A 25,646-nucleotide genomic window follows, 5' to 3' on the forward strand; every position below is an offset into this window, starting at 1 on the left:
TTCTTATCAATATGTATGGTGCTACAGTAAGGTTTATGAGTTTGGTACTGGTGTGCATTACACCAACTTACTCAAAACTACATTAATACTTCTCTCCACTTGGGGGAAGTGGAAACAAGCTATAGATGCAACACCGGCATACAATCAGTCACCTTGTGAAATTAGGATATTACATTACATTACATTTAGCTGACACTTTTATCCAAAGCGACTTACAATAAGTACATTCGACCAGGAAGACACAACCTTGAGGAAAACAGAATCATATAAGTACATCAGGTTTCATAGAGCCAATCATTTCAAGTGCTACTCAACTGGCTTTAGATAAGCCAGTCCTTTGCTAGTATATAAGTGCTCTGTTAGCAGTTCTTTGTTAGTCATTCTATCGCTCGAAGTGGAGTCGAAAGAGATGAGTTTTCAGTCTGCGCCGGAAGGTGTGTAAGCTTTCTGCTGTCCTGATGTCAATGGGGAGCTCATTCCACCATCTTGGAGCCAGGATAGCAAACCCACGTGTTTTTGCTGATGGGAACTTGGGTCCCCCTCGCAGCGAGGGTGCAGCGAGTTGTTTGGCTGATGCAGAGCGAAGTGCACGCGCTGGGGTGTACGGTTTAACCATGTCCTGGATGTAGGAAGGGCCAGATCCATTCGCAGCATGGTACGCAAGTACCAGTGTCTATATAAGGGCTAAACCAGTGGCGTAACAAGGTTGTGATTGGCCCCAGTGCAAATATTGTTTTTTTTGGGGGGGGGCACTCAGAAGTGCCACATGTATAGGCTATCAACAACAGCCTGCCCTGGCCTCAAACCACCTCAGCCTGACAACGGCACAGCAAACTAAGAAGAGGATTACACCTGTTTCCTTGATGTTTGTCTCTGGGGAATGGGCCGGTAGGCCTACATGGACCGGTTGCTATAATATAGCTTTTGATCTTGGCGTCGGGGGTCTCAATAGCGCCCCCTATCGGTTGGGGCCCTTGGGGGAACTGTTGGAGCACTGCCGGGCACAGCTAAATTCAGCCTCTCCTCCTGGCTGGCTGGAGAAGAAGGTTGCACAGCCAAGGCTTCACTTGTGGAGCTAGATGGCAATGATGGTGGTGAGGCAGGTGAGCTATCATTAGCCTCCGGCTCCCATTGCACGTCAACATTGCTTACGTTTGCGCTCGATTTCAAGGACAATGTATGACCAAAAAAAGGGTCTAATTTTGTCAGTTTAGCTGTTACATCTCATTGTTCTCTCTTGTCCTTTCTATTTTGAGCGCCGCTCTTGTGCTTTGGTTTGCTGTACATTATAAATGCAAGCTATTCAATTTTTATAATGCTGCCGAACTTGCTGCTGCTATACAGTACAGTACAGGTTGATTAAACGGTTCGCTCGTCACGCAAGGTATCACATGTCATGAAAGGGAGCAAGGTCATTGGACAGACAAATTACAAATTAATTTAGGTTGCTTGGTTACTTTGAAGACTGCGTGAACTGGTCAATGCCATTGGGGCCAAAAAGCCCCTGGCCGGCTCTGGGCCCCGGTTACGCCACTGGGCTAAACAAAGCAGTTTTCCATCAATACATCCAGCAGATACAGAGCAGGGTTAAGAATTGGGAAAAATACAATTTGACGGTATAATAATATTAAGAGTTTATGAATACAAATAAACTCAACAGCATTTCTTAATGTATCTTTTTCCTCACCGAGTTGGTTAAAGATGAATCTCAGTCAATAGATGACATGTATAGATGTGTAGTCCATTCTGGAAACCAATTTTATTCCATATGAATTTTACTACAAAAACATCAAGTCAGTAGAAAAATAAGCTTAAACAAACTTGTAGCGTTAACACTGAGGAATATCAGTACCAAACATGCAACAAAAACGTTTCATTCCATTTCAAATTGTCTTGGCAAGTGATCCAAACTAGAAGAACATTATACATTTGAGTAAAAAAAAAAAAAAGTCATCTGAATTAATTTCAGAAGCACTGAACTGAAGAGTCAAGATATGTGAAATTATGGCAAGCCGCTTTAAAATAGATAAAGGATCATTAGCAAGGAAAGGATACATCCCAATCACTTGTTTCATAAGTCCGTGTTAAAAGAGTGAGAGCTGTTGTGGGGGTGACATGCTGTATCCCACATGTGGCGTCCTTTATGGAAAACAAGTCAGCTAAAGGAAAGTTGTTCAGCACTCAAAGTGTGTCCTGCAGGTCTTTTAAAACACTGTCCTGTCCACATTCTCATGCCTCCCCTGCTTGTTCTGCTTCAACACTCACCATTTCACCCTCCACCTGAGAGTTCACCACCTGCTGCCCATCCACTTCAGTTGTGGTCACATGCACCACCTGGATTTGCACCCCGGCCTGCTTTAATCTTTCCATGTCCTCCTCACACATCTCCGTCACCCCTCCGTCCTCCACCAATATTGTCGTAGTCTCCTCCATCTCCATCACGTCCACGGGCTCCACTGTGACGTGTTCCACCTGGATCCCGTCATCCAGCAGGACAGTTTCCGTCCCTTCTATGCTCTGGGTTGCGATGGCGAGTGCGGCAACAGAGTCGGTGATGACTACTTCTTCTATTGATTTGTCGTCCTCAATGGAGTGCACGTGTTTGAGGTGGGTCTTTAGTTCTTTGGGGTGGGTAAACCACAGGTCACACATGGTGCAGTGGTTTGGCTTGTCGCCTGTGTGGCTCACAAGATGGTCCTTGAACTCGTCCCATCTGTTGAATACACTGCTGCAGACCTGAAAATGGAGAAAAAAAGTCATTAGATGTCTTGATTTGTCAAACAATTTTTTTTAACTAATAATTGTATAATTATTATTATAACTGTTTTAAGCTCTGAGGCAAATGAGGCCGGAGCACAACGGCCAGAAGGATCAAGTTTATTAATAACATTAATAATCAGATATAGGGCTGGGCAATATAATTAACTAGAGAATGCAATTCCTGAAGAAATTGCTAGTGGGAATGCTTTATGCTGACGCTAAACTGCTATGCTGAAATGTAATGTGTAAGAAGAAAGTGAATAATTGAGATTGAAATGATACATGAACACTGGGGGCTTGAATGTGTGATGAGAGAAGAAAAGAAAGTAAAAAGGCTTGGAAAAGCAGCAGAATATTTGAACTGCAAACTTCTGAACTAACTTGATGGCGAATGATCTGTCGCCATGGCAACGGCATTTGATGACACCCCATACTACGCTTAGATGCGTTGATGGCTGCATCGTTACCAAACCTGTGAAGTTCTGGGCTGTTTGGAGTATTTTCACTGAAGTTATGAGAAAACCGTGTTTGTTTGTTTGTTTGTAGCCTTTATTTAACCAGGTGAAAGCCCCTTGAGATCAAAAGATCTCTTTTTCAAGGGTGACCTGCAGGACATTAGTTACACATGTAACATAAAAACAACAGAACAACAATAAGGATGACATACAACATAAATAAGGCGAGCATTGTGTTGCCATGGCAACGGCATTTGAAGAAATCTCAAAACTGTCCCGAAGATGTCTTCACGGCTGGACTGTTAGCACACTGCTATCTGAAGTCTGCTGCTCTGAGCATTTCAGTTGGAGTGATGACATCATCGTGTTCCATGACACAGGTGTTTATATTTGAGCTAACGAGGCGTCCAGAGATCAAAGGTTTCCATTGTTCTGAATGAGATAAACCTCTTACATGTGAACGTTTTGTGGAAGAACCGTAACAGATATCTGTGAAATTTCAAAACGTGAAGCATGTCAAGGAAGTTGAGAAGTGTAATTTTTGTGTACTTTCGGGTTAATAATGTGGCCTTTTTGGCAGTTTAACTAAAGGTGTGCCTATGCGGCTACTACCATGAGGAAATATCTGCCTGAAATTACAATGGGCTTCAATGGAGGAATGTTGAACGTTTTTGTCATTTCATGCCCTCAAGAGGCATTTTGTTTAATTATTTTGCTTAATTATTTGTCATTTTTCAGAGCTACGAGATGTTTTCCTACATTTGTCATGATAAATTGTGTTTCAGGAATGTAGGGTTTGGGAATTATGGCAGTTCAAAAAAAATATATGAAGGCAAATTTCAAGATTTTCTACCCTCTAGCTGTGACATCACGCACTGTTAATGTTAAAATCTGAAGAAAACCTCTAAAACAAGGTCTGAACAATGTTTAATATCTCTAAAAGTAAGAATCAGATTTAAAAGTTGTTTTACACGAATAATGTCAGAAAGATGTGTAACATTTTAAAGTTAGAATGAGGTTTCTGAGTGAAAGTATGAATGAACAGTTAGCAGTTGAAGTCACATGAAGATTTGTCGAAGTTGAAGAATTTTTCCATTGACTTCAGTGGTTAAAAATGGAATGTATTATGGGATGTATCTCTGGAATTATAAAAGTTATGAATGAGAAAAGTAATAGCCGAGCTGAACGTTATGATGTTTGAACGGAGTTTCTGCGATGTTCAATGCGGGAGGAGAAGAGGGCCAAAATAAGTCAGCGGAATAATAATAATAAACTTTTCGTACGTAAAATAACAGTTTGTGGGAATGCTGTTAACAGCATTCCCACTAAAATATGATATTTGTATTGTGATAGGAGACTAGATATTATCTTACATTTGGATATGTCTTATCATTGTCGTTTCTGTTTCATAACAGTAATGTGATGTCAAGTTTTGAACATACCAGAGCTCTAGCTGTTTATATATAATTTGCCTTGCCCATTTAGTCATTACATTCACATTACTGATGATATATTTAACAAAAATCTCATTGTGAAAATATTTTGTTGAAACAACAATAGTAGATCGAAAATGGAAAGTACTTCCTCCGGTGCCCAGTGTACGACTCCTCAAAGCTCTTTACATACATGTCACGATTATAAAGAGCAATGTGCCATTTTTGCTCAGGGAAGCTAACATTCTCACACATTCATACCAGTGTTTCCGCTAGGATTTTTTCTCGCCGGTCAAATGTCCGGGCAGAATTGATTTTACCGGACAAATTTGAAACTTACCGGTCATATTTCAATAATAATAAGAGTTGTGTAGCAGAGTTTCCGTTAGCAGGTAATTACCGGACTATGAGCAGATATGCTTCAGTTTAAAACTCAGTTCACGGGGCTCATTTTTATATTGCTTCAGTTTATAATCGTAACAGATCGAAAAATTCAGATTCATTTTTCAATAAATTATTCCACAAACAACAAACAACATAATTATTACATTCAAACAAACTACTTGTAGTAGATAACGTACATTATTCAAAAGTTTACATTACATTTGAATAATAACACGGGAGAAACGGATCCTCTCTTTTCCCCTCTCTCTCTCCTGACAGCCCGTCAGTTTCTCATGCAGCTCGCTAAACAGAGGGCGGGGCTTCAGGTGATTATGCAGAGCTGCGTGTCTCGGTCAGACTCAGCAGCTGATCTGATCTCTCTCTCTCGTCCGGTTACACTTCACTCGCGTGTATGTCCATATCAATCAGACCCAGCTCTCCTGGTCGGCCTTTATAGAGAGCACCGATCAAACTATTAAGAGTGAATATCAGCCGATAATGACCGGCGGCCGATCGATCGGAGCCTCCCTAATTATTACCAGACATTTTGACCGGCAGGTTTTGAATTTACCGGTTTTTAATACATTTTACCAGCTAAAAACCGGTAATTACCGGCTAACGGAAGCCCTGATTCATACCTCAGGAGCAACTAGGGGTTAAGTATCTTGGTAAAAGATAAATCAACGTGTTGATCGTACTGGGCTGGGATCGAACTCACAACCTTCTGGATAAAAGACGACTGCAATCGCTTTCAGCCATAATCAACCTGATGTAAAGCCTACAATATCATCGCAATATAGCTAATATCGCTATTGTTGTTTTTTGGTAAAAAAAAAAAAAAGGCATGACATTTACGTTTATCAATTCCCCCTTAATTCAGTCCATGACAAAACTGTGCCAACTTCATTACACCAATTATGACTTTATCATAGCACAGAATGTCTGAGTGTTATGTATTTGTGAAGTAAATAAATAAATACATACATACATACATACATACATACATACATACATACAATGTTAAAGAAGCGGGACATTTTTGTTTCCTACTATAGACGCCGCACTGGCAGGTCAGCACTTGATGGCCTCGATACTGAACAAACTGTACCTGGCATTCGTAGAGTTTCTTGCGTCCCTTCTTGGCTCCGGCCCCATCCTGACAGGCTGCCATATGGCACTTCAGTGTGCTGTTCCTTGCAAATCGCTCATGGCAAGCTGGACACTCGTAAGGTTTTTCACCTACAGATAGGACATATAAAGCCAAACATGTATGTCAATGCTTGATGTATAAAACATTAACAAGGCATTATTATAGATTGTACTTATTTAAATTCGAACTGAACATAACCAGCTTTATTTCCATTCTTACCAGTGTGCTTCCGCAAGTGCTCCTTAAAGTGGCCGAAGTGGTCAAAGTGCTTTTTACAGTATTCACAAACATGTACTTTCTTCTGGGGTTTCTGGTTTTGAGACAGCTCTTCTGCATCAAAATGAAACGTGTTGATGTGCTGCTTCAAGGCACCTTCTCGTGTGTAGGCTTTCCCGCAGTGGTCGCACACGTGGGTTTTTTCCAGCGAGCCCAGGTGTGTTTTCAAGTGCTGTTTCAGGTGGTAGTATAACTTGAAGCTTCGATCACACTTGTTGCAGCGAAACATGTTGTCCACTTGGGAAATCTGGACTTCTACGACCTCGACATTCTCCAACACTTTTGAGGCAGTCACTGTTTCCTCCTGATACACAACCTCCTGCCAAGCACAAACATAGAGAAGGTAGGGTTCATCCTTTCAAATCTAATACCATCTTTACATAGTTTATCAGTTAATGTACCATAAGAACATGAAACTCAGCTTATATTAAGGTCTGTACAATTAAAAATCAACAAACCTCCTCTATTCCTCCCTTCCTAATGATATGTAGCGCAGGTTCCCCTTGTTGATACTTGCTGGTTATGTCAGCCAGAAGGGCCAAAGCAGAGTCATCTGACGCCTGAGCATTCCTTGCTGCATCCACCACCTCCTCCAGTCCAGTCTCCTCCACTTCGATGGCCCCTTCCCCTATTACCTCAATCTCCACCTGGAGAACAGACAGCATTCAGTCATTACAGTCCAATGCATGGACACAGTAAGGGCCACTTGTGTTTACTTCATACAATAAATAGATGTACCAACAAGAGCAAATCTTAGTGGTGGAAAATTGCACTGATATTTCAGCTGATCCGATCCTATTGTCCACTGCTTTGCAAGGAATGACATCTCCATGAGTGTGACCAGCACAAAGTTACTGACCTGTTCCCCTTCCACTGAAGGGAGGGTTTCTGTAATCACATTGGATGTCTCAGCTATTTTCCTCTTTTTGCCTTTGCTCTTTGCCGTCAGCGATGGATTTTCATGTATCCTACAGAAGCAGAGAAGCTCTTGGTGAGAGGTAACAATGTTTATACAAAGAAGGCCAGAGAACAATTATTTTCTAGCTCCTCAAATCTTTCACCACTGAATTTGTGAATTCAATATTTTGAATTCTAATAGTGACAATAATGCAAGCCTTATCTGTAGTGATAAGTAAAATGTTTGCATGTGGGACTCACTTATTGTTGAGCGCTTTGATGGCCTCCTGCATCTGGAGGTATTCTGCAGCCTTCCAGACGTCAAAGGCATCCTCCTCTCCAACTACAACTAATGTTGCTGTGTAAGTGAACTCCATCAGTTGGCGAAAGGCTGTGTTACTCACTCCTGTCAGAGCAAGACACAGCAGCACTTGTGAGTTAAAGCCGTTATTTATAACATACTAACAAACACAGTAACATATATTGGACTACTTGTATTTGATTAAAACACATAATACCTTCTATCTCCACCAGTGGCTCTTGGGTAAAATCCTGAAAGAACTTATGGAAAAACTGACTGCATGCTGCCAACACTGCTTTGTGGGCTCTGAACTGATGTCCTGCAAGAGACATGCATATATAATACATTGCTCAGGATTTAATCATAAAGATGAACTATTATATACACTATATACTGTATATATGCCTACTTACCATCCACAATCAAGGTAATGTCCGTGAACTGGTCTAGCTGCCGTTGTTCATTAAGTTTGTCCATCATGACTTTGTAATGTGCTGGGTACTCATCGCCCTCCAGCTCCACCTCCACCTCCGCCGCCATTATTGACCTTATCCTTTTCTATGCAGAATGGAGGAAGATGGACATACAATTATTAACACAGCTATTAGCTAAACCGAACATCTCACACACCTTACAATGTACTTTGATTGACCTGGCTTCCTAGATCGATTTTTCATAATTGTTTTCAATTCTTCTATGGACAAAAGATAAGAGATTCAAGCATTTTAAAACACATAAGATCACATTTGGCGTAATTAAATGATGATAAACAAACCCTAAAATAAAAATAAATTGTATTTAATATTTAGGGCTGTATTTTCTGGCTCCATAACTTAGTTTTCATTCATGGGTTTTACATCATGATCAAACCTCCAATAAATAGTAAATAAAATAGTGTGTCATGACCTCACTGACATGACATGAGATCTGAGTGTGTCACCTCTGATTAACCACTGCACTGCAGTCAATTGAACCCCACATTGTTCAAATATAAACATTAAACACAGTTAGAAAAGTGCTACCCCTTCATTCATATTCCCACATTGCACTTGCACAACCCCACATCTCGTATCTTACTCAGTTTGTTTCTACCTTACATTGCAGGCAACAAGGAATCGACCTGACACGTCTCTTTACAGGTCATTTTAGAATAATAACAAAGTCACGAGTTTTGTAAGTGTGAATACTATTAAACACTGAAGGAGACAACACAAAAACACAGGGATTTGAGAAGAAGCTTGTGAGCAGTCAGTGACGCACATGTGTTAAAAGCTCTGCAAGTTTGTCAACATTTCGAAAAAAAAGAAAAAGATAACATAACTAGTAAAATGAACGCATTTAACATTTTGGTTAAAGCATCGCTGAATTGTCTGTTTTTGAGCGCAGCAGACAGAGGGGAAATCATCTGAAGTTAAAAGCTTAATAAAGGCTCTACATGGCAATAACATTGCACAGAGGAAGTCAAAGTATGGGCCCATTAGAACCACATCACAAGCTGGTATAACGTTACGCCAGCCGATAACTGATAATCACCTTGTGAAATAAAACAAGTAACCCCTGCCTAATTTTAAGAGCTAACCCTTTCCTGTCACACAAGAAGACGGGCACATATTTAAACCAATAACCCCACACATGGGTGTTCATTTGGCTAACAACTTTGCTAGTTCAGCTCGACATTAGCTTAACTTGCTAACATACACTCCTATCCCACAGAAGAACAAAACAAAGAATTTACCAAACTCGAGGCATAGACAACCAAAGCCCAGCACTCCAGGCCTGGATAGCCCCGTGTCCTCGTTTAGATACCGGAACATGAAGGATATAAACATGGTACAAGCCCAGAGTGTCGCAGGTAACGGGCCTCTTAGCACGCTCGCCATTTCGCGTTTGACAATCAACATTACGTCATCAAACCGCGCATTAAAATACACTTTTCCCGGACAGATTTCTTAATTATAACCTCCGTGGAACAAAATGCACACTACAAACCAGCGATATGCATACCTGCAGTATGGTTACGCTGCTTCAGAAAGTTGTTTTGCGATAATATTTCCCTCGACTCATATAGCACTGTTCTTCTCTCGTTGCTCCAAAAAGGGCGGTCGTTCTTCAATCGTAGAGCCTCGGATTCCCAGAAGCCATTGCGAATTCAAGGACGCGGAAAACGTTGCCTAGTGACGGCGGTGAGTGACGACTCGAGCTTTTCTAGCTTCTTTATCAACTTTTAGCAAACTAACTACCAAATAATGCAAGTGTATTCAGGTGTATTGGCACATGTATCATCTACTGATTCAATAGTAAGAAGAATGACAATGCTTCAAAATAACCCCACAATGACGTTAAATGTTAGAGCCTGTTGATACATAAAGTTACTATTATGAAGTAGGCCTATGCTTATGTTGTAGGCTACTAGGTTCATGTATATTGCAATGTATGACACAGTTTATGTATCAGTGTTACTGTATAAGCAGGGTCAAATCTGCATTGAGATGGTTACTTGAGACCAAACCATGTTATAAGAAAAAAAGAAAAGAAAAAAGGTCTTGCTTAAAATATAACTAAAGAAGAGGCATGTTCCTATTTCCTGTTCTCATTTGCCATCAAAATGCTATGGACAGGGTCAGCACTCAGACTAAAGCTAAGTTCTGATGCATTACCACTGAAGCTTGTGCAAACCATTTACTTATCAATATTGCATATATATATTCTACAAAGCACAGTCACATCCAACAACCAGTTGGACCCGCTTATTGAAACACTAAAAAATAACCAAACAATCTAATACTTACGTAGCTTAAATCAGGGGTGTCAAACTCAATTTCATCTCGGGCCACATTAGCATCATGGTTGTACTCAAAGGGCCAGTTTTATATAAAAGACTATATAAAAATACATATATAAATATTTAATATATATAAAATAATGTATTAAATTACATTATTGCCTCTGAATTGGATTATTATCGGATAGGGTAATAACTTCATAATTAACTACGTCTGAAAGCAGAGGTCTAGGGCAAATAATTGCAAGTTTATTTTTCAAAATAAAATAAAAATAAGAGACATTTTGAAAAAACATTCTGAGAAAAAGGCAAATTCTAAGAAAAAAATGAATATTTTGAAGAAAAATAGTAAAATTCTGAGAAAAAAAGGCAAATTTGAGATGCATTGTGGGACATGTAGTTTATGGGCAACGTGCTTCTGTAAATCGGCATGTAACCGTATAATAAACATATAATATTCTTTGCAAGCTCTTGTGGGCCACAGCAAATGAAGTCACGGGCCGGATTTGGATCTTGAGTTTGACACCCCATTTGTCATGACCTGGCTCAGGCAGTCACAACAAAAAGGGAGACAACACAATTTGCTTTTAAACAATACTTTATTAACCAAATTAAATAACCAAATTAATAATATACCAATGAAGTGTGATAAACAATAGAGTCAGTGGTGTGTGCAGCGCATGTTTGAAGAAGGTGTCAGTGTGAGTGAGTGTTGTAAAGTGCAAACAAAGCAAGAGATAAACCAACCAAACCAAAGTCTGGCTGTGGAGACAGCCATCATTTAAATACCTCAGCACACCAGCCTATGAGCTGAATTTGGTTAGCTGAGGACCTGCAGGTGAGAGGCAGAGGTTAGAGAGCCTCACCAGATTGCAATGGCAGAGAGACTCGATGATGTCCCCACGGGGGCGTCACACGAGATAACACATGTGTTATCTTAAGTTTGTGTGCCTCATTACTATCCATTCAGATCTCTTGAAACTTACTGATATACATTCTGATATGCAGGTCAGTGTGACCTGTTCAAGAAAAAGTGTCACAGTGCCAGACACTGTAAATGAGGTTGGCTGATGGATGCTAGACCTCACTCCTGGCATAAGACACTGATACCATAATTTTCTGTGTTCTGCTGCACCAAATTTGACCTTCGTTCATATCTGTTTTGTGACCTTGTCGATCTTCAAATGTAACTTCTACCTCGCAGATTTTTGTCCCCCATGTTGTATGTAATGCTTTTTGTGTATTCCGGCTGCAAATTGCAGCCTCAAATGTTAAAGGAATACTACTAACATTGTTTGATACAGGGTTTGACTCACATGATTCTGGCAGAACTTCTGAAATCAGCACAAGCAGCAGAAAATTAACTATTCTATTCGTGTATATCGCTATCTCTTATATTTAAATGGAAGAATTAGAGAACCTTGTAGAGGGTGATGGAACTATGACCCTGAACCCCAACAACACTGCATGCATACATCCCAAAAAAACATCATGAAGAAAAACCAACAATTGTATACACCCTAACAACAAGCTGCAAATGTAGCACATATTGCAGGGTTATTTTATTTACTTCTGTCCTATTGTGCAGCTTGCACTTTTAATTTTGTCCATTCCCTGTACTGTTCACCACAATAGCTTATATTAAAACATGTTTAAAAACATTTTATTTATTGTTTAACATTACATTTGTTGGCCTAGTTTAAAACTGACCTTAGCAATCTTATAACAGCATGACCTTTATCTGCAGAGAGACAACTAACCTGCAAGATTGGACTGGCTGTTTACAGCTATTTTATATACTGTAACTGTAGATGAACTGTCCATTTAATGCAGTGGTATTATGCAATAATTTCTTCCTAACCAATAACTTGTTAATACATTTTAACAGGAATGTGTCTCCAGAATATTTTGGTAGAGCAACTGAAGCTATGCATTAGGGAACATTTGAATACTTTTTTTTAAGGAAGCTGCTGTCTTTTGTCATTCTTTGGCCCTCCCAAATCCCTGATGTATGATGTTCATACACATATTTTCCCTACTTGCTTGCTCAGCTTAATTATTTGTATCTATATATAATACTTTTTATTTTACCCTAAACTATATTATTTGTATACATGAGCTCCCATTTTCAGTACACTCAATACATACTAATATTGTCCTGCTTCTACTGTCCGTGTACCAAACTGAAGGATACTTTACTCCAGAATGCTTTAATCACGCACATGTGTATATTGTCTGGCTGTGTTTCTTGTGGACCCTTCCCACAACTGACTAGAGTCCCACCCCCTGTCCTTTTTCACTTCCCCCTCTCTGTGCTGTTAGTGAAAAACAGAATTGCACAATGTTCTTCTATGTTCATGAAGACTCCTAAACTCTTTAATATAAATAACACAATGTAAAACCAGTTCATTCACAATGCAAATACATGCACTATCTACACGGCTGCCATATCTTAACCAGCAGTATGAGAGGCAACTCTTCTCGAAATACTATCCTCTTGAAGGAATTTGTCAAACTGCCAGTTGTTGTAAAAATATTCTACACTGAATAACTCTTTGTACACTGTCAAAAAGGATTTTTATGCACTGTGACTTTTTTAACTCAAGAAAAGTGTTTGCATCAGCAGGCAGCTGGGAATGAACTTTGTCCTACCCCCAGATAGGAAAACAACAGGCAGGGTATAAAAGGGGGGAGAAGTGGAGGAAGAGACTTGTTTTGTTCAGGGAGTTGCAGCAACGCAGAACCGAGCAGAGAGAAGGGAACTTTTTAAACTAAGGGTAAGTGACCAAAGTCACATTTCATTACATTTCATTTACAGCTGTGATGATTAAATGGATATATGAGACAGGACCTATTATTATTGCAAAAATATCGTTTATAAATGTTCTTATTTTGAATGCAGTTTGAACCATATCCTACTGTATGTTATATTTCATGTTATGCATGTTGTAATACATTGCAGATAATACATTTCAGAAATGTTAAGCTTTATGCTTTCAACACTCAAGCATTATTCCTGCGTGTGTGCCGGTTCGTTCTATTTTGCCATACAAACTCTGCTATAGTTATTTAGTTATATACAGTCATTTTAGAATTATCGTTCGAGGATTTGGAGAATGTAAAATAGATAACCTTTAGTGAACTTTTGTACAATCCTATAACAAACAAAGATTGACCAATCTCTGATGTCCCACCCCCCCTTTTCCCTTATATCACCATTTCCCTAACTCCTCCCTCCATCTCCTCACAACTATCCCCTTTCTCTGTGCTCAGCAGATTTGGGAGGCACCACAGGGATGAGGGTGTGCCTCAGCCTGCTCATCACTCTCTGCCTGCTCCATGGGGGCGGAGCAGAGAGCGATGGGGGAGGGCCTCACTGTCAGCTGCCTCCAGCCTGGAAGATAGGGGAGCAGGAGCCAATGCAGGGGGCGATGGGCCATGTGACGGTGGTGGCTCTTTTACAGGCCAGCTGATTATTCTGCTTGGTGCAGGCTTCCAGGTATGCTCCCACTGTGTTAACCAATTTGCACCTCAACCTGTTGTTATGTACTTCTGTCTTTCAAGAAAAAACCCAGTTTACATTTTATCGCAACTAGAGCCCTAAATGTGATAAAGCATAACATTCACACACTATGTGATCATTCATTAAGTGTTTCTTTAATGTTATTAGATATTTAACAGCCACAATTAAATGTTATGGCTCATTTTGAAAAGCTTTCCAAGTTGGCAGCAAGGTACAGCTGGCCCAGACTAGTCTTTCTTATGCAACTGTGAAAAAGATAACTGTCAAAGAAGTGTATCATGTTCATGCTTGTTTGTTAAGCAAAGTATCCAGGTGAGCTTGATTAACACATTCATTCTAAACTATGATTGATCTCATCTGAGCAGAATGGACGGCCTGCGCCAGAAGCTGGAGAGTCAGGGTCTGAAGGACGTTGTGTACATGGTGGTTAACCAACAGGGGGAGCAAGCACAGCGCCTGCACACCATGCTGGAGCAGAGACTGTCAGAGAACATCACACTCTACAAGCAGGACGAGCAACAGCCTGATGTCTGGCAGGCACTGGGCGGGGAGAAGGACGACTTTCTCATTTATGACAGGTTTGTTACCTGTAGTGGTTAGTTCATTCACAATCCACAAAGGAAATAAATTCTGTTTCTTACCATGTCTTTTTCTATCCCTTATCCATCAGGTGTGGCCGTCTCACCCACCACATTTCTCTTCCATACTCCATCATCGGACAAGGACATGTTGATAGTGCGATCAAAGACACCTACTGCAAACGCATATGTGGCGACTGCAGATATGAGGTATCAACCAAACATAAGTGCAAGAATACAATAAAACAAACAATACATTATACAAGTCCTCAATAAGCATGTTGGAACACATTCAATCAAAGATAAGAACATTTACTGAAATCCCTTTGGATCTATTTTCTCTTCTCCCTACCTCTCCACAGAGCACTGAGACAGCAGAGAAGTGCAAGGGGAAAGCAGACACACAGCCTGACACTGCCCCAGCCGTAGAGGGAGACACTGGGCATGCTCACCATCATGGACATCACCATGGCCATGCTCACAGCCATGGTCAACACGATGGAAACCATGATGGAGCTGATCAGCAAGGTGTTAGACAACAGGGGCATGAGCAACTTGGTGGGGATTCACAAAGGCAAGATCGTTTAGATTTAGGCCAGCAAGCAGTGAATGAGCAGCAGATGGCACAGCAGGCACATGTGGCCTTTGTCAGGCCCTGAGTAGCAGAGAAGGCTAGGTGAAAGTCAAAGCACAGCTGACAGTGGACAGCAGGCTCTGACAATGAAGCCTCTCCTAAGGCCAGCTGATGCTGACACTGACGCAGGCTGTTTGGCGAAGCAGGAAGTGAGCAGCCAGTCAGTCTGTGACACTGTGACGAGGCGTTGCCCGCCGCCTGACAGTGACACGGACTGATAGGCGATGCAGTCAATAATGTTAGGGAGACCTGACAGTGACGCCCGCCTCCTGCTGACTGACAGCAGCCTCAGCCAACCCAATGAGCCTGACCCCCAGGTGTGAGCTGAGGATGAGAGCAGCTGTAGGCTGCCTCGGAAATCAGCCTCATTTTAAAACCAGCTAGAAACACCGGGGCCAAGCGCTCTCTTTACCAACAAGTATTACCCTGGGAGAGGAACGAGCAATCCCTCATAGAATGCATTTGGGATAGATAAACATGAGTCCCACATCACACTGAAAAAAGATAATATAAATTACAATTGGCAATAAATATGCAAATAATTTGGTTTTGCATTAAGCATATATGCCATGTTTCACCTGCCACTGCATGTCTGTAGGTGGGTTGCTCTCGTCCTTTTCCAGGATAGTGTGTTTTTTATGTTTATAAATGGCCTTCTCCATTTTGCTCTCTCCTTCCGTTATGAAACCAGGCGCAGAAACTATGCTCTAGTGGTGTCTGTATGAAGTCAGGCAGGAGAGGGAGGAGAAGGTAGTTCAGGGACATGATAAACCCTTTGAACATTTTAAAGTTCAGAATCAAAATGTGTTTAACAACCCAGAAGAAATTGATACAATCTGAAAATTCTAAAAATGACAATTGACATCACATTCTGCAAATTAGGTAATCACCAAGAATCAGTAAAAAGATTATAGTTTACGCCACATGTATCCTTAAAAAACATTTTGAACCAAGTCTATTAATCATTGTTCTTGAGCGAATACATCAGCAGTAATTACCATGAATGCTTTTCTTTTTGTATGCAAGCCTTACACTATATATCAGCTGTGGCTTTTTACCACAAAATGCAAAACATTTTTAGATGGCATTCCTGTATATGTTTCCTCACATTTTCTAGACTTGCTAAGTAGGCTACTGTAGGTTGCAAATAGCGCACATTAAAAAAGAAAAAAACAAGACTATTGTTTAGAAAAGGGTAGAGGGAAAATGAGAGTGAAGCAATGACTGTTGGAATACACTCTGTACTTAATGATGGTTTTTTTGGGAAGATAACAGTAACCTTGAAAACTTGATGCTTGCACGGAGAACTGTATTATGTTAAGGCTGTCAAGCATGGAAACTGAGCACTGAATAAAGATTGTTGAGTTACTGTTAGAGTGTGTGTGTCTGTTCTTGTCAAAGATAAACATAATAGTCAGCAGTGAAGGTATACATTTAACAGACAGACTTTAAAATGTGCTGTGTAAGACATAAAGTCTGGGGGGAGTGCCTCTGGGCGGTATTTGACAACTATCCTGCACATGTCTGAGGAGCATGGACGCATGTGACTTCAATAAAGCAGAGGGATCATATTACCTGCAACACTTGTACAATCATGATCTACATAAGAGCATGCCATTTAAGACTAATAAACAGATCTAAAGTCTTTGTCCCCCTTATTGTTTTTAAGTAGATTAAATTGTCTTCATGAATACATTTTTAAGATTTACATACAATTGCTTTTAAACTGTCTTTTATAGTATTTGTCAGCAGATGGCGATGAAGGTCTGCACAATACACCAGCTGAGAGTTTAAAGAGCAAATGGGCTCATATACTGTGGGTTTACCAACTTCTTTGAACACTCCACCAAGAAGGCTTGCTTTGAGTTTAAAGCATTTACTTAAGTTACATTCATTTTAATTGACTGTTCTAGATTTTTAATATTGGCTTTACAGTATGTCTCCATTTTCCTCTGTAAACATGTGCAAACAAATGCTATTGACTTTCTGGTGGTTCAAGATCCTGATTTGTGCATGCACGCTTATGTCACATGTCTGGTGCAGCACAAGTAGTCCACAGGGGAAGAGAGTGGGCTCATAATTTCAGAAAACGATTTCAGTTAAGTGGAAGTAATTTCAAATTGAAAATGAAAGACAAAATCCGGTTTGCCAGATGTGGTCTTATCTTTAGTTCCTTAACTGTATATCTTGTATGTGACATATATGCATACACTAATTGTAGATTGCTGATGCATTTTTAGTTTTGATGATATCATGCAAAGTATGTAGCAGTGGAAAACACAAGATCTTTTTCTTTTCAAATGAAATGGTCCAATTGGTTTGTTGTTGTGGTATTATTTGTTTGTGTTTTTTTACTAATGTGCCACCAACAAGAGAAGCATCTTAACCTCATTTTGCAACACTTATATAATGGTATCAACATACAGCTTGCAGCCTGTGAACATGTCTTCAGGTCTTAAGGTGCAACACCCTGTCCTCTGTGTAATGTATCTGAATTGCCTGTCTGACTGTGTGTCTGAAAAGGTCAACAAGCATCCAGAGGTAATAAATGAAGCCGAGGTAGACTAACTGTGTGGGCGTAATTGGGCTGAAGATCCAATACAGGGGAACAGTGACTTATGGGTAATTACCTGCAATGTCCTGAGACGAAGAGCTGTGAGTGTCTGTCTCTCTGATTCAATCAGCCCCACACAGAGCAGGGCAATACTCAGCCTCTGTCTTAATTGTCCAATATGCTTTCCTCCAATGCACAACTGTTTCTGCAGCCATTTCCTCTCCACTTACTCCAGCAGCAGGCAGAGAGAGAAAGATAGAGAGAGAGAGAATCACACACTTATGGACTCACTCACACAGTGGCCCTGTGTTGCTCACAAACAAGTACACATTGTCCACCCTACCATCACCGCACATACATGCATAAAACGCTTATTCTTCTCTCACAGACACACAAATATAATTTGCCGTCCACATTGGTCTGTACATTTTCTTCATTAACATCCTCTTCCTCCACGGAGTGCTGATTTGAACTGACCTTTGCTGTGCAGTATGCTGCTCGTGTACTTTTAATGTCACAGTTGGCATTGAGGTCTTTTAAATAGAGTTTGGAGTGTAACATTTTAAATTGAATCCTTGATAACATTATGTTGTAAATTACAACCAGTAACATGATGTTGGAATCTAATTTGTTTCATTTACTTTTGCTTTACCAACACTGATAATGAATGATTTGGCCAAATATAATACCGGGGACATTTTAAGGGGTGTTTTCAAAAACACATTCAAATTATTTTGAAAGCAAAATTAGAAATATAAAACATAACATTGAAATGCTTTATTTTATTTCTTTGGACAACTTATTACAAAAAAAAACCATGCACAATTTGATTTAGAGGCTGTCTATACATTTATTGTGTACATTTTTGAAGGCTCATCGATCACACATACAACACCAGAAAGGCTCATCAAGATCAACACATTTTGGCCTTCAGTAAAACAGCAGCTTACAGATAAAGACAGTGGCTCCAAAGTCGGGGGTTGGATGGACGGGGGGGCAAAGTCCTATCGATTATGAAACTAAATTAAAATGACGAATCATGGTGTTCAGTTTTCTACATATGCTATGAAATGCATCTGCAATGCAGCTGTTTCTGATTCTGACAAGTAGAATAGTTTGAATATCTCCAGTCAAGTCAAGTCGTGACACATGTCAGAGAATAACAGTGCACACATTACTCATGCTGCCCCTCCACCGTGGTCAGATTAGGTGGTGGGAGGATCTAAGGGCTCGCAGATAGATAAATAAAACATGGAAAGTAATATCGAGTGGAGCCACTGAACAAAGTCTGATGCTTTACTTAGGTCAAGAATTAAACTATTTTCCCAACAATCTGAAAAATGTCAAGCGAGACGCTCTGTGATAAAAAAAAGAAGATACAACCAGCACAAATTCCAGCTCAAGATTACTTACAGGCTTAACAGATCGACAAAAGCCAACCTTGAGCCTGTGCAAAGTAAAAAAGATGGATATCAAAACACATCATTATAAAACATTGTAGCACCTTCAAATTGACTTTTTAATGATGAAATCACTCAAATAACATAGTAAGAGAACTGTAAGAGTTACAGTTTAACCATTTCACATTGCCTATATTTGTATACGACTTCATAAAATACTACATCTATCTGCTTTACGAATCCATAATCCTATAGGAAACATTAAATACTCCATTACAGTACATCATTCCATGAATCTGGTAGTGTAAAATATGTCCCATAAACATCAAATTTGTAGGACAAAACTGAAGCTTAACAATATTAAAATTGTCTGATCATTGTGCTAAATAAAAATAATTCTATTTTAAAATAAAAGGCTATTCATATACTTGATTTAGTCCAAAATACAAACATCTGAGTATTATTTTAAACATGATATATATATATATTTATATATGTGTGTGTACAAAGTGCTTGCTGTAGTGTCTTTAACATTTATAAGCTTGAAATGAGAGTTGCAAACCTTTACACTACATTAAGAATAAGCTTATTGTGAACTGGCAAAAAAAGAAAAGAAAGATATTGCAGACACAATGTGGTAAACACCAGTACAGTAAGCCTGAACATATAAAGCACCTGCAGATTCATCTTCCTCACTGTAACCTTTAAAAAAAACACTCTGTGATCAAACATTTTGTTTTTACAGATTTTCCTTGATATCGTAATTGCATTGAATATTCCAGTTTGCACACATCACCACGGTAAAACTGAAGCAGTGCTTTTCCCTTTAACCGTTCTTCCTTCATATACACAGAGGGCATTAAGGGGATCTTTGGATGGCTGTGTGAACACTGTCAAAGTTAGATGAGCATCAGTAGTGACTGTATAACATATTTACTTTGGGGCAAAACTGATATAGCGTTACTGCCGTTAACTGAACAATTAACTAAAGCAAATACTATCTTCCCGTTGCTCCCAAACAAGAGACCGGTTTCAGTATCATCCTCTGTCTTTATCACCAAACATTCACACAGTACAGACATCGTTGCTCTCTTGAATAATCCCTTCCCAACCAACGTAAGGCTAAATGCAGGAAAAATACATGTACCGAGCTGCAATATATTATGATTAGTAACATCAATGACATAAAAAAGATATACTTGTAAATTTACAGCGCTAGTAAATATATTAAGACATTTTTGCAACAGCAATGACTTGCTGGTATCATCAGCACTAAAGGCAGCAACAGCAGAACACCGAGCTCTGAGAGACTGACAGAGGGAACGAAAGAGAAATGTCGATAATATTCACAGTTGAGACAAAAATATGTCATTGGATGGCTCTTGCTTTTCTTTCTCTTCATTATGAGATTGTCTGATACAAAATACCTATTCAGACTGCTTTGCCTGCTTATCTCAAGGATGATTCCGAAAATAACATCACTCAAAGGCAGGATGCGTTTCCTTTGCACGCTGAAGTATGTTCTGTTGTGATGTGCTCATTTGGAGGCTGCCTGATGTTATACAATAACAATAGACTCGCTGTAATGCACATTCATTGTGTTGCCATAGAGAACCTCTGTTAGAAAGCTTATTGTATACATTATGCTATGCTGCTGTGTTTGTCATAGGTATATTGTCAATCTTTTTGAAAGAAGTTATAGGATGAACATATATGAGGAGCATACAACTTTGACAATAGGTTTCCTCTACTACCCTCTCACAGACACAGGCCATTATAAAAAGTTCACATTTTCAATAGATTAAAGGGCCACTACAAGCTAATGTTACTTAATGCATGATTTAGCAATAGATGCCCTTGTTTTTGACATACATTTGTGTTTTCTGACAAAAAGTACGATGCAACATGACTAGGAATCACAAACAAATGATTCATGTTCCCTCGAGAAATATTTACATCTATAATTCTCACTTTTTCCAACTAGAAATTGGAACTCTTAGTCTTGCAGAAATATAGCCCTGATCATCATTTTTGGTTTGGAAATTGAGCATAATTGGACATGTGCAAATTACGGTTTTAGTGGCCTCAGAAAACAATTTTAACCGACCATTTTCAGCTCGTCATTTTTATGAGTATGTCAGGAAGGCAAAATTACACAACAATTAAGGCAAAAGTATTGATATAGTGTGTATGCATGCACGTTACTGTGTTCATGCATGTGTCGTTTTTTATTGGTGAATTTGTGCACAGAGTGGATTTATACCAATTCACCTATACATAACAGCACTTGCCATGCAACACATGAACGCACACATCCAAACTACTTATGCACAGCTAAGCACAGAAATGGCAAGCCAATAACAGGCACAGCTTGCAAGATAATATGTATACGATATTAGCTGATTACGGCTATTACATACTTCCACAGCCTCTCAACTAGTCCCAGTTGCTGTCTCTGCAATAACAATGCAACATGAGAAGAATACAACTCCCAAGGAGGAAGCTTGCTCATTAACGTTTTAGTTAAGGTAATAATGAGTGAGTGCTGGTTGAAAAGGTGAGACTTGGCTGCCGCAGAATGAAATGCAATATCATGTTTCTCAGAACGACTGTCTGAGTGTGTCCCCTCCCCTGTATTTCAAAGTGCCCTTGAGCAAGGCACTTGGTGGTGCTCAATTTACTACAGCATTGTTTACAGCGTTTAATAATTTTGAATAAATCCTTCCTCCTGCTTAAAAACGATTCTGTTCAGCGCTGTTTGTGTCCTGTTCCGAGTATCCATGTCCAGATCAAATTGAATAAACTATTCCACGCTGGGACTTTGACATTCAGTCTGGGAATGAATAAAATGTTGTATTCCCTTTATTTGTCACCACTACTTCTCCATCAATTAATGGTTTCCTTCATTGCCAGATTGCCTTTCATTATCCCCAACAAACAAATAGAGATACCATTGTTTATCACAACATCTTGTAACTTGTGTTGGCACATATGTACTGTATATATATTTTTAAAGTATTTCTTATATTAAACTCTATTGTGGCTTTAGAAAAATAGAGAAACATACCTGACATCATATAATCTATGTTTGGCCACGTATTATTTGAAATATATGAAAAGCATACTTTTAAATACATGTTAGGAATGCAAGGTAACTGCATAGTAGTGTTTTTGACTGTTTTTAGGGATGATGTTCCTCATAATAAGATGACGTGATGAGATAAGAAAGTAAGTATTTATGAATACAAAAAAGCCGCATTTAGCAGCATTATATCTCTGCCAGCAAGAGGTCTCTTTCTCGTTGGTGTAGTGTGAAAATACATGCCTAGAATGTGCTCGTCTTCCTCCGATAAATCATAAACTGAAGGCATTGCTCTCAACGCGATTAGCCAGCGATGTGATGTGATCCCAGGTAGTTGAGCAGTAAGCTAATGCTTTGTGACTCATTACAATCAGTCTCAGCCTATTATCTGTGTGTGTCTTAGGCATGGATCTCTACAAATAGAACAAGCTTTCAATTCGGTTTGTCGTGTTAACTTATCTCTGCATCTAATTAAATGATGTAGCAGATGTATAAGAGTCAAGATTACAGCTTGGTAGCTTTCCATGTCTCCCTTTAAGCAACCTTTAAAAAACAAAAACCTGTACACTCTCTCTCACAATGTGTGCAGTGAAATATTTGGTTTCCAGACAGAATTAGGTAGAAACCCGCTTTTTTGACTGCTCGATCAACCTTACTCTTAAAAGGCCCAATGGCATTGACATATCATGGTGCCAGGTTTCCTAGAAGGTCTGGGGTGATGTACCCCATGGGCATGGCAGGTAGGGCCTTGAGGGGGTGCTGTGGCATGCAGGGAGGGGGAGACTGGCGGGCGGGGGGTTTGAGGAGGAGACTGTGTTGATTGTCCACCTCCTGTACCACTGTGTAGTCTGCAACAGGGGCAAATAACTGGGATTGGGAAGAGTCAGGAAGAATGTAAGGCGATTGATTATCCTCTGCCATGGCTGCAGGTTTGGTCTCCACCGGCTGAGGCTGTATGGTTTGATAACCCTCGCCAGGCATGGGGGGGGCGGGGGGAGTGCTTATCTGTCTTGCGATGCTCTCTGTGGTGTAGCCACTGCCTTCAGGATCCACCATCAGCATCTGAAACTGCAGCTCCTTCTGCCTTTTGTCCTCAGTGTCCTCACTGCTTTTCCCCTTCTTCTGCATTTCCTCCTCTGTGGCTGATGTGCTCTCCTGGATTCTGAGTTGCTGGCCAGGAGACAGTACCACACCCCCGGAGGGCATCACATTACTGACTTGCGCATAAAAGTCTGTGTTGACCCATGTCTGGGGCCCTCCAGTTTGGGTTTGGACAAGGGGCCTTTCGCCTCTCTCCGGGGCTGGGGCTCTTTCTACAACATTTAATGAGGTTTCTACATCCTCGGTTTGGCTTGACAGAAGGGTGGCCATCAACACTAGGGGGTCTTGTTCAGGTAGATCTGGGTCATAACAGCTGGCCCGGCCTGAGTCATCATCAGGGAAGCTAGAGGCAAGGGGAAAAGGTGGAAACAGAGATAAGATGTACATGTGTAAAGCCATCTGAAAGCATGTAAACACAGCATTTACAGCAGAGTGTGTGCAGTACCTGACGCCATTGGAGCAGCCTGTGTTCATATGGTGGCTGGCAGGGTGACACAGGCCCAGGAGCCTCTGGGTGTCTGAGCCCTGGTTCTCCTCCTTCTCTCCAGTATCTGCATCCTCAGCATCCACCTCAATGAACTCCACCCATGGCTCATCTTGGTAGAAATCTTGTGCATAAGTGGGCAGGCCACCCATACCTCCACCACTCAGGATGAAATTCAGCTCGTCAAGCTTCCCTTTCTGCTTGTGCACACATTTGTTTGTTAGTGTTTGGATGCAGAAAGTCATGTTTTGGTAGAAGTCCTACCTCTTCCGGTTCTATGCACAGCACTGTGATATTCTGACATGTTACTGTGTTAAAGTATCATCTGCAAACACAACATGCTTTGTGTTTCATCTTTATCTGAGCATGAAATAGCAGCATTATAACTGTGTTTATTCCCATTAGGACTTTTTTTTCTGTGGTCTGGGGGTAAGGTTGTTTTGTAAAGAGCATACAGGCTGCCTGTTAAATGCATCCCACATCATCTGACAATAATACACCCACAACAAAATGCTGAACCAAGACCCTCTTCACATTGTATTATCCCTCTGTGGTGCCTGTGTTTACGTACACAAAACAAGGGTGCCTGTTTTCTTATGGATATTTCTACTTTCATTTAATCGCGGACAAAGATGTTAAACATGCAGTGATTTGGAGAGGGACAGTGGGTGGTGTGATGATTACGAGGCTTAACATGCCTTAGCCAAATGAACGCCCAAGAGTTTCTGTTTTAATCAAAATAACAATTGAAATGTAATGTAAAAATTGTTTACATGTTGGCTACCGTGAATTATTGATGGTTAATTTTTTGTTAGCACTTCATTTTTTGTACGATACAGTAGTACAATAGCATGTATAATATATGTATTAGGGCCTGACAGGTATTGGATTTAAAGGTCCCATGTCATGCTTTTCCGATTATTACCCGTCCCCTAGTGTGTTATGAAGGTTTTTATGCACGGGAACGGTCTACAGAGTCACAAACCCTCAAAGTACACACTGTAGCGAGTAAAACTCTAACACAGAAAAGACTATGCTGCCCCAGAACGCCTCGTTGGAGATTTTTCTTTTTCTTCCTGGGTACAGTGACGTGACCATACCCAAATGGACCTCAACAATGGAATTATAATCAATAACAATTGGCCATGACATAGGACCTTATATAGGAGTTATATGTTGATATTTGGTTTGTAAAATAAATACATAACATGAATCTGATAGAAGATATGTACAAAATAGGATGTTTTGAAGTTGAAATGTAATTTTGGCCATGCTCTCTGCTCTCTCTGGTGGATAAACTATGAAATGGTGACACTGTTTTGAATCACAGCATCTTTGGAATCTTAAGTTCTGCAATTTTACGTACATATCAGCATACATTTTTCATCAGAGGCATGGAAGAATAACAACAAAAGACAAAAATGTACCTTTAACAGCTCTGGATCGATGCCTTTAATTTTGGGTGCAGGAACAGGGGGCAACAGAATCATCATAAATCTGTAAAGGCAGTCAGGGAAGGAACACATAATGAAAATAATCTGTTCACACGTGAGTCTTAGTGTGTGTGTTTGTGTGTGTCCCACAATATCAGTTGGTGTTGTATATATGTTGGACACTATTGTTGTACATGAATGAAAGAGTGAGAGAGTATATTCCTACCTGTGCTGCTGAGAGACGACAATTAGCATGATGAGGATGAGGACGCCCACAACGCCGAAAACAAGAACCAGTGTGAGCGGGAAAGTAGAATCTACAAGACAACATTAACAGGAGCCCTTTTCATCATTGTCATCACCACCACAGCTACCATGTCCCTTGTGATTTGAGGATATGCACCCTTTCCGTTCAAACT

At 40.1% G+C, this 25,646-nt stretch overlaps 3 protein-coding genes across 9 annotated transcripts in view; 1 reads left to right on the plus strand and 2 right to left on the minus strand.

The window, feature by feature from the left end:
- Positions 1–1,725: 1,725 nt before the first annotated feature.
- On the minus strand, positions 1,726–9,788 carry znf131 (zinc finger protein 131). 4 transcript variants are annotated; one of them, XM_034091891.2, is made up of 9 exons: positions 9,661–9,788; positions 8,070–8,209; positions 7,874–7,975; positions 7,617–7,761; positions 7,318–7,426; positions 6,917–7,105; positions 6,402–6,777; positions 6,141–6,271; positions 1,726–2,736 (listed from the first exon to the last, which is right to left on the minus strand). In XM_034091891.2, the coding sequence occupies exons 2-9, from the start codon at positions 8,194–8,196 to the stop codon at positions 2,230–2,232; spliced, it is 1,686 nt and encodes a 561-aa protein (XP_033947782.1). In that variant the 5' UTR covers positions 8,197–8,209; positions 9,661–9,788; the 3' UTR covers positions 1,726–2,229. The 4 variants fall into 4 exon arrangements, with proteins under 4 accessions (XP_033947782.1, XP_033947780.1, XP_033947779.1 ...); XM_034091889.2 differs by having other exon boundaries at positions 8,070–8,214; XM_034091888.2 differs by lacking the exon at positions 9,661–9,788 and adding an exon at positions 9,392–9,528.
- A 3,317-nt stretch (positions 9,789–13,105) lies between these two features.
- Positions 13,106–16,542, plus strand: selenop (selenoprotein P). Of its 4 annotated transcripts, none has more exons than XM_034091894.2 (5): positions 13,106–13,215; positions 13,715–13,937; positions 14,327–14,539; positions 14,632–14,749; positions 14,902–16,542. In XM_034091894.2, exons 2-5 carry the CDS (start codon positions 13,735–13,737, stop codon positions 15,499–15,501), a joined length of 1,134 nt encoding a protein of 377 aa, XP_033947785.1. In that variant the 5' UTR covers positions 13,106–13,215; positions 13,715–13,734; the 3' UTR covers positions 15,502–16,542. The 4 variants fall into 4 exon arrangements, with proteins under 4 accessions (XP_033947785.1, XP_033947787.1, XP_033947788.1 ...); XM_034091896.2 differs by having other exon boundaries at positions 14,902–15,477; XM_034091897.2 differs by having other exon boundaries at positions 14,902–15,426.
- A 1,947-nt stretch (positions 16,543–18,489) lies between these two features.
- ghra (growth hormone receptor a) overlaps positions 18,490–25,646 on the minus strand; it is a 33,899-nt gene continuing 26,742 nt past the window's right edge. Inside the window, exons 7-10 of the mRNA XM_034090687.2 lie at positions 25,454–25,544; positions 25,222–25,291; positions 23,756–23,991; positions 18,490–23,653 (exon numbers count right to left, since the gene is read on the minus strand). Of these exons, the coding sequence (XP_033946578.1) occupies positions 22,894–23,653; positions 23,756–23,991; positions 25,222–25,291; positions 25,454–25,544 (1,157 nt within the window). The 3' untranslated portion in view covers positions 18,490–22,893. The remainder of the gene's footprint in view (positions 23,654–23,755; positions 23,992–25,221; positions 25,292–25,453; positions 25,545–25,646) is intronic.

This window comes from Pseudochaenichthys georgianus, chromosome 9, assembly GCF_902827115.2.
Source record: "Pseudochaenichthys georgianus chromosome 9, fPseGeo1.2, whole genome shotgun sequence".
In the NCBI taxonomy this organism is placed as follows: domain Eukaryota; kingdom Metazoa; phylum Chordata; class Actinopteri; order Perciformes; family Channichthyidae; genus Pseudochaenichthys; species Pseudochaenichthys georgianus.

What these genes read in the sequence shown, in the direction of transcription:
- znf131 (XM_034091888.2), bottom strand. An exon ending in ATCAAAGCGCTCAACAATAA is followed by an intron (nt 7,427 to 7,616) that starts GTGAGTCCCACA and finishes CTGCTTCTGTAG; the next exon opens with GATACATGAAAATCCATCGC. An exon ending in GCACTTGCGGAAGCACACTG is followed by an intron (nt 6,272 to 6,401) that starts GTAAGAATGGAA and finishes TCCTATCTGTAG; the next exon opens with GTGAAAAACCTTACGAGTGT.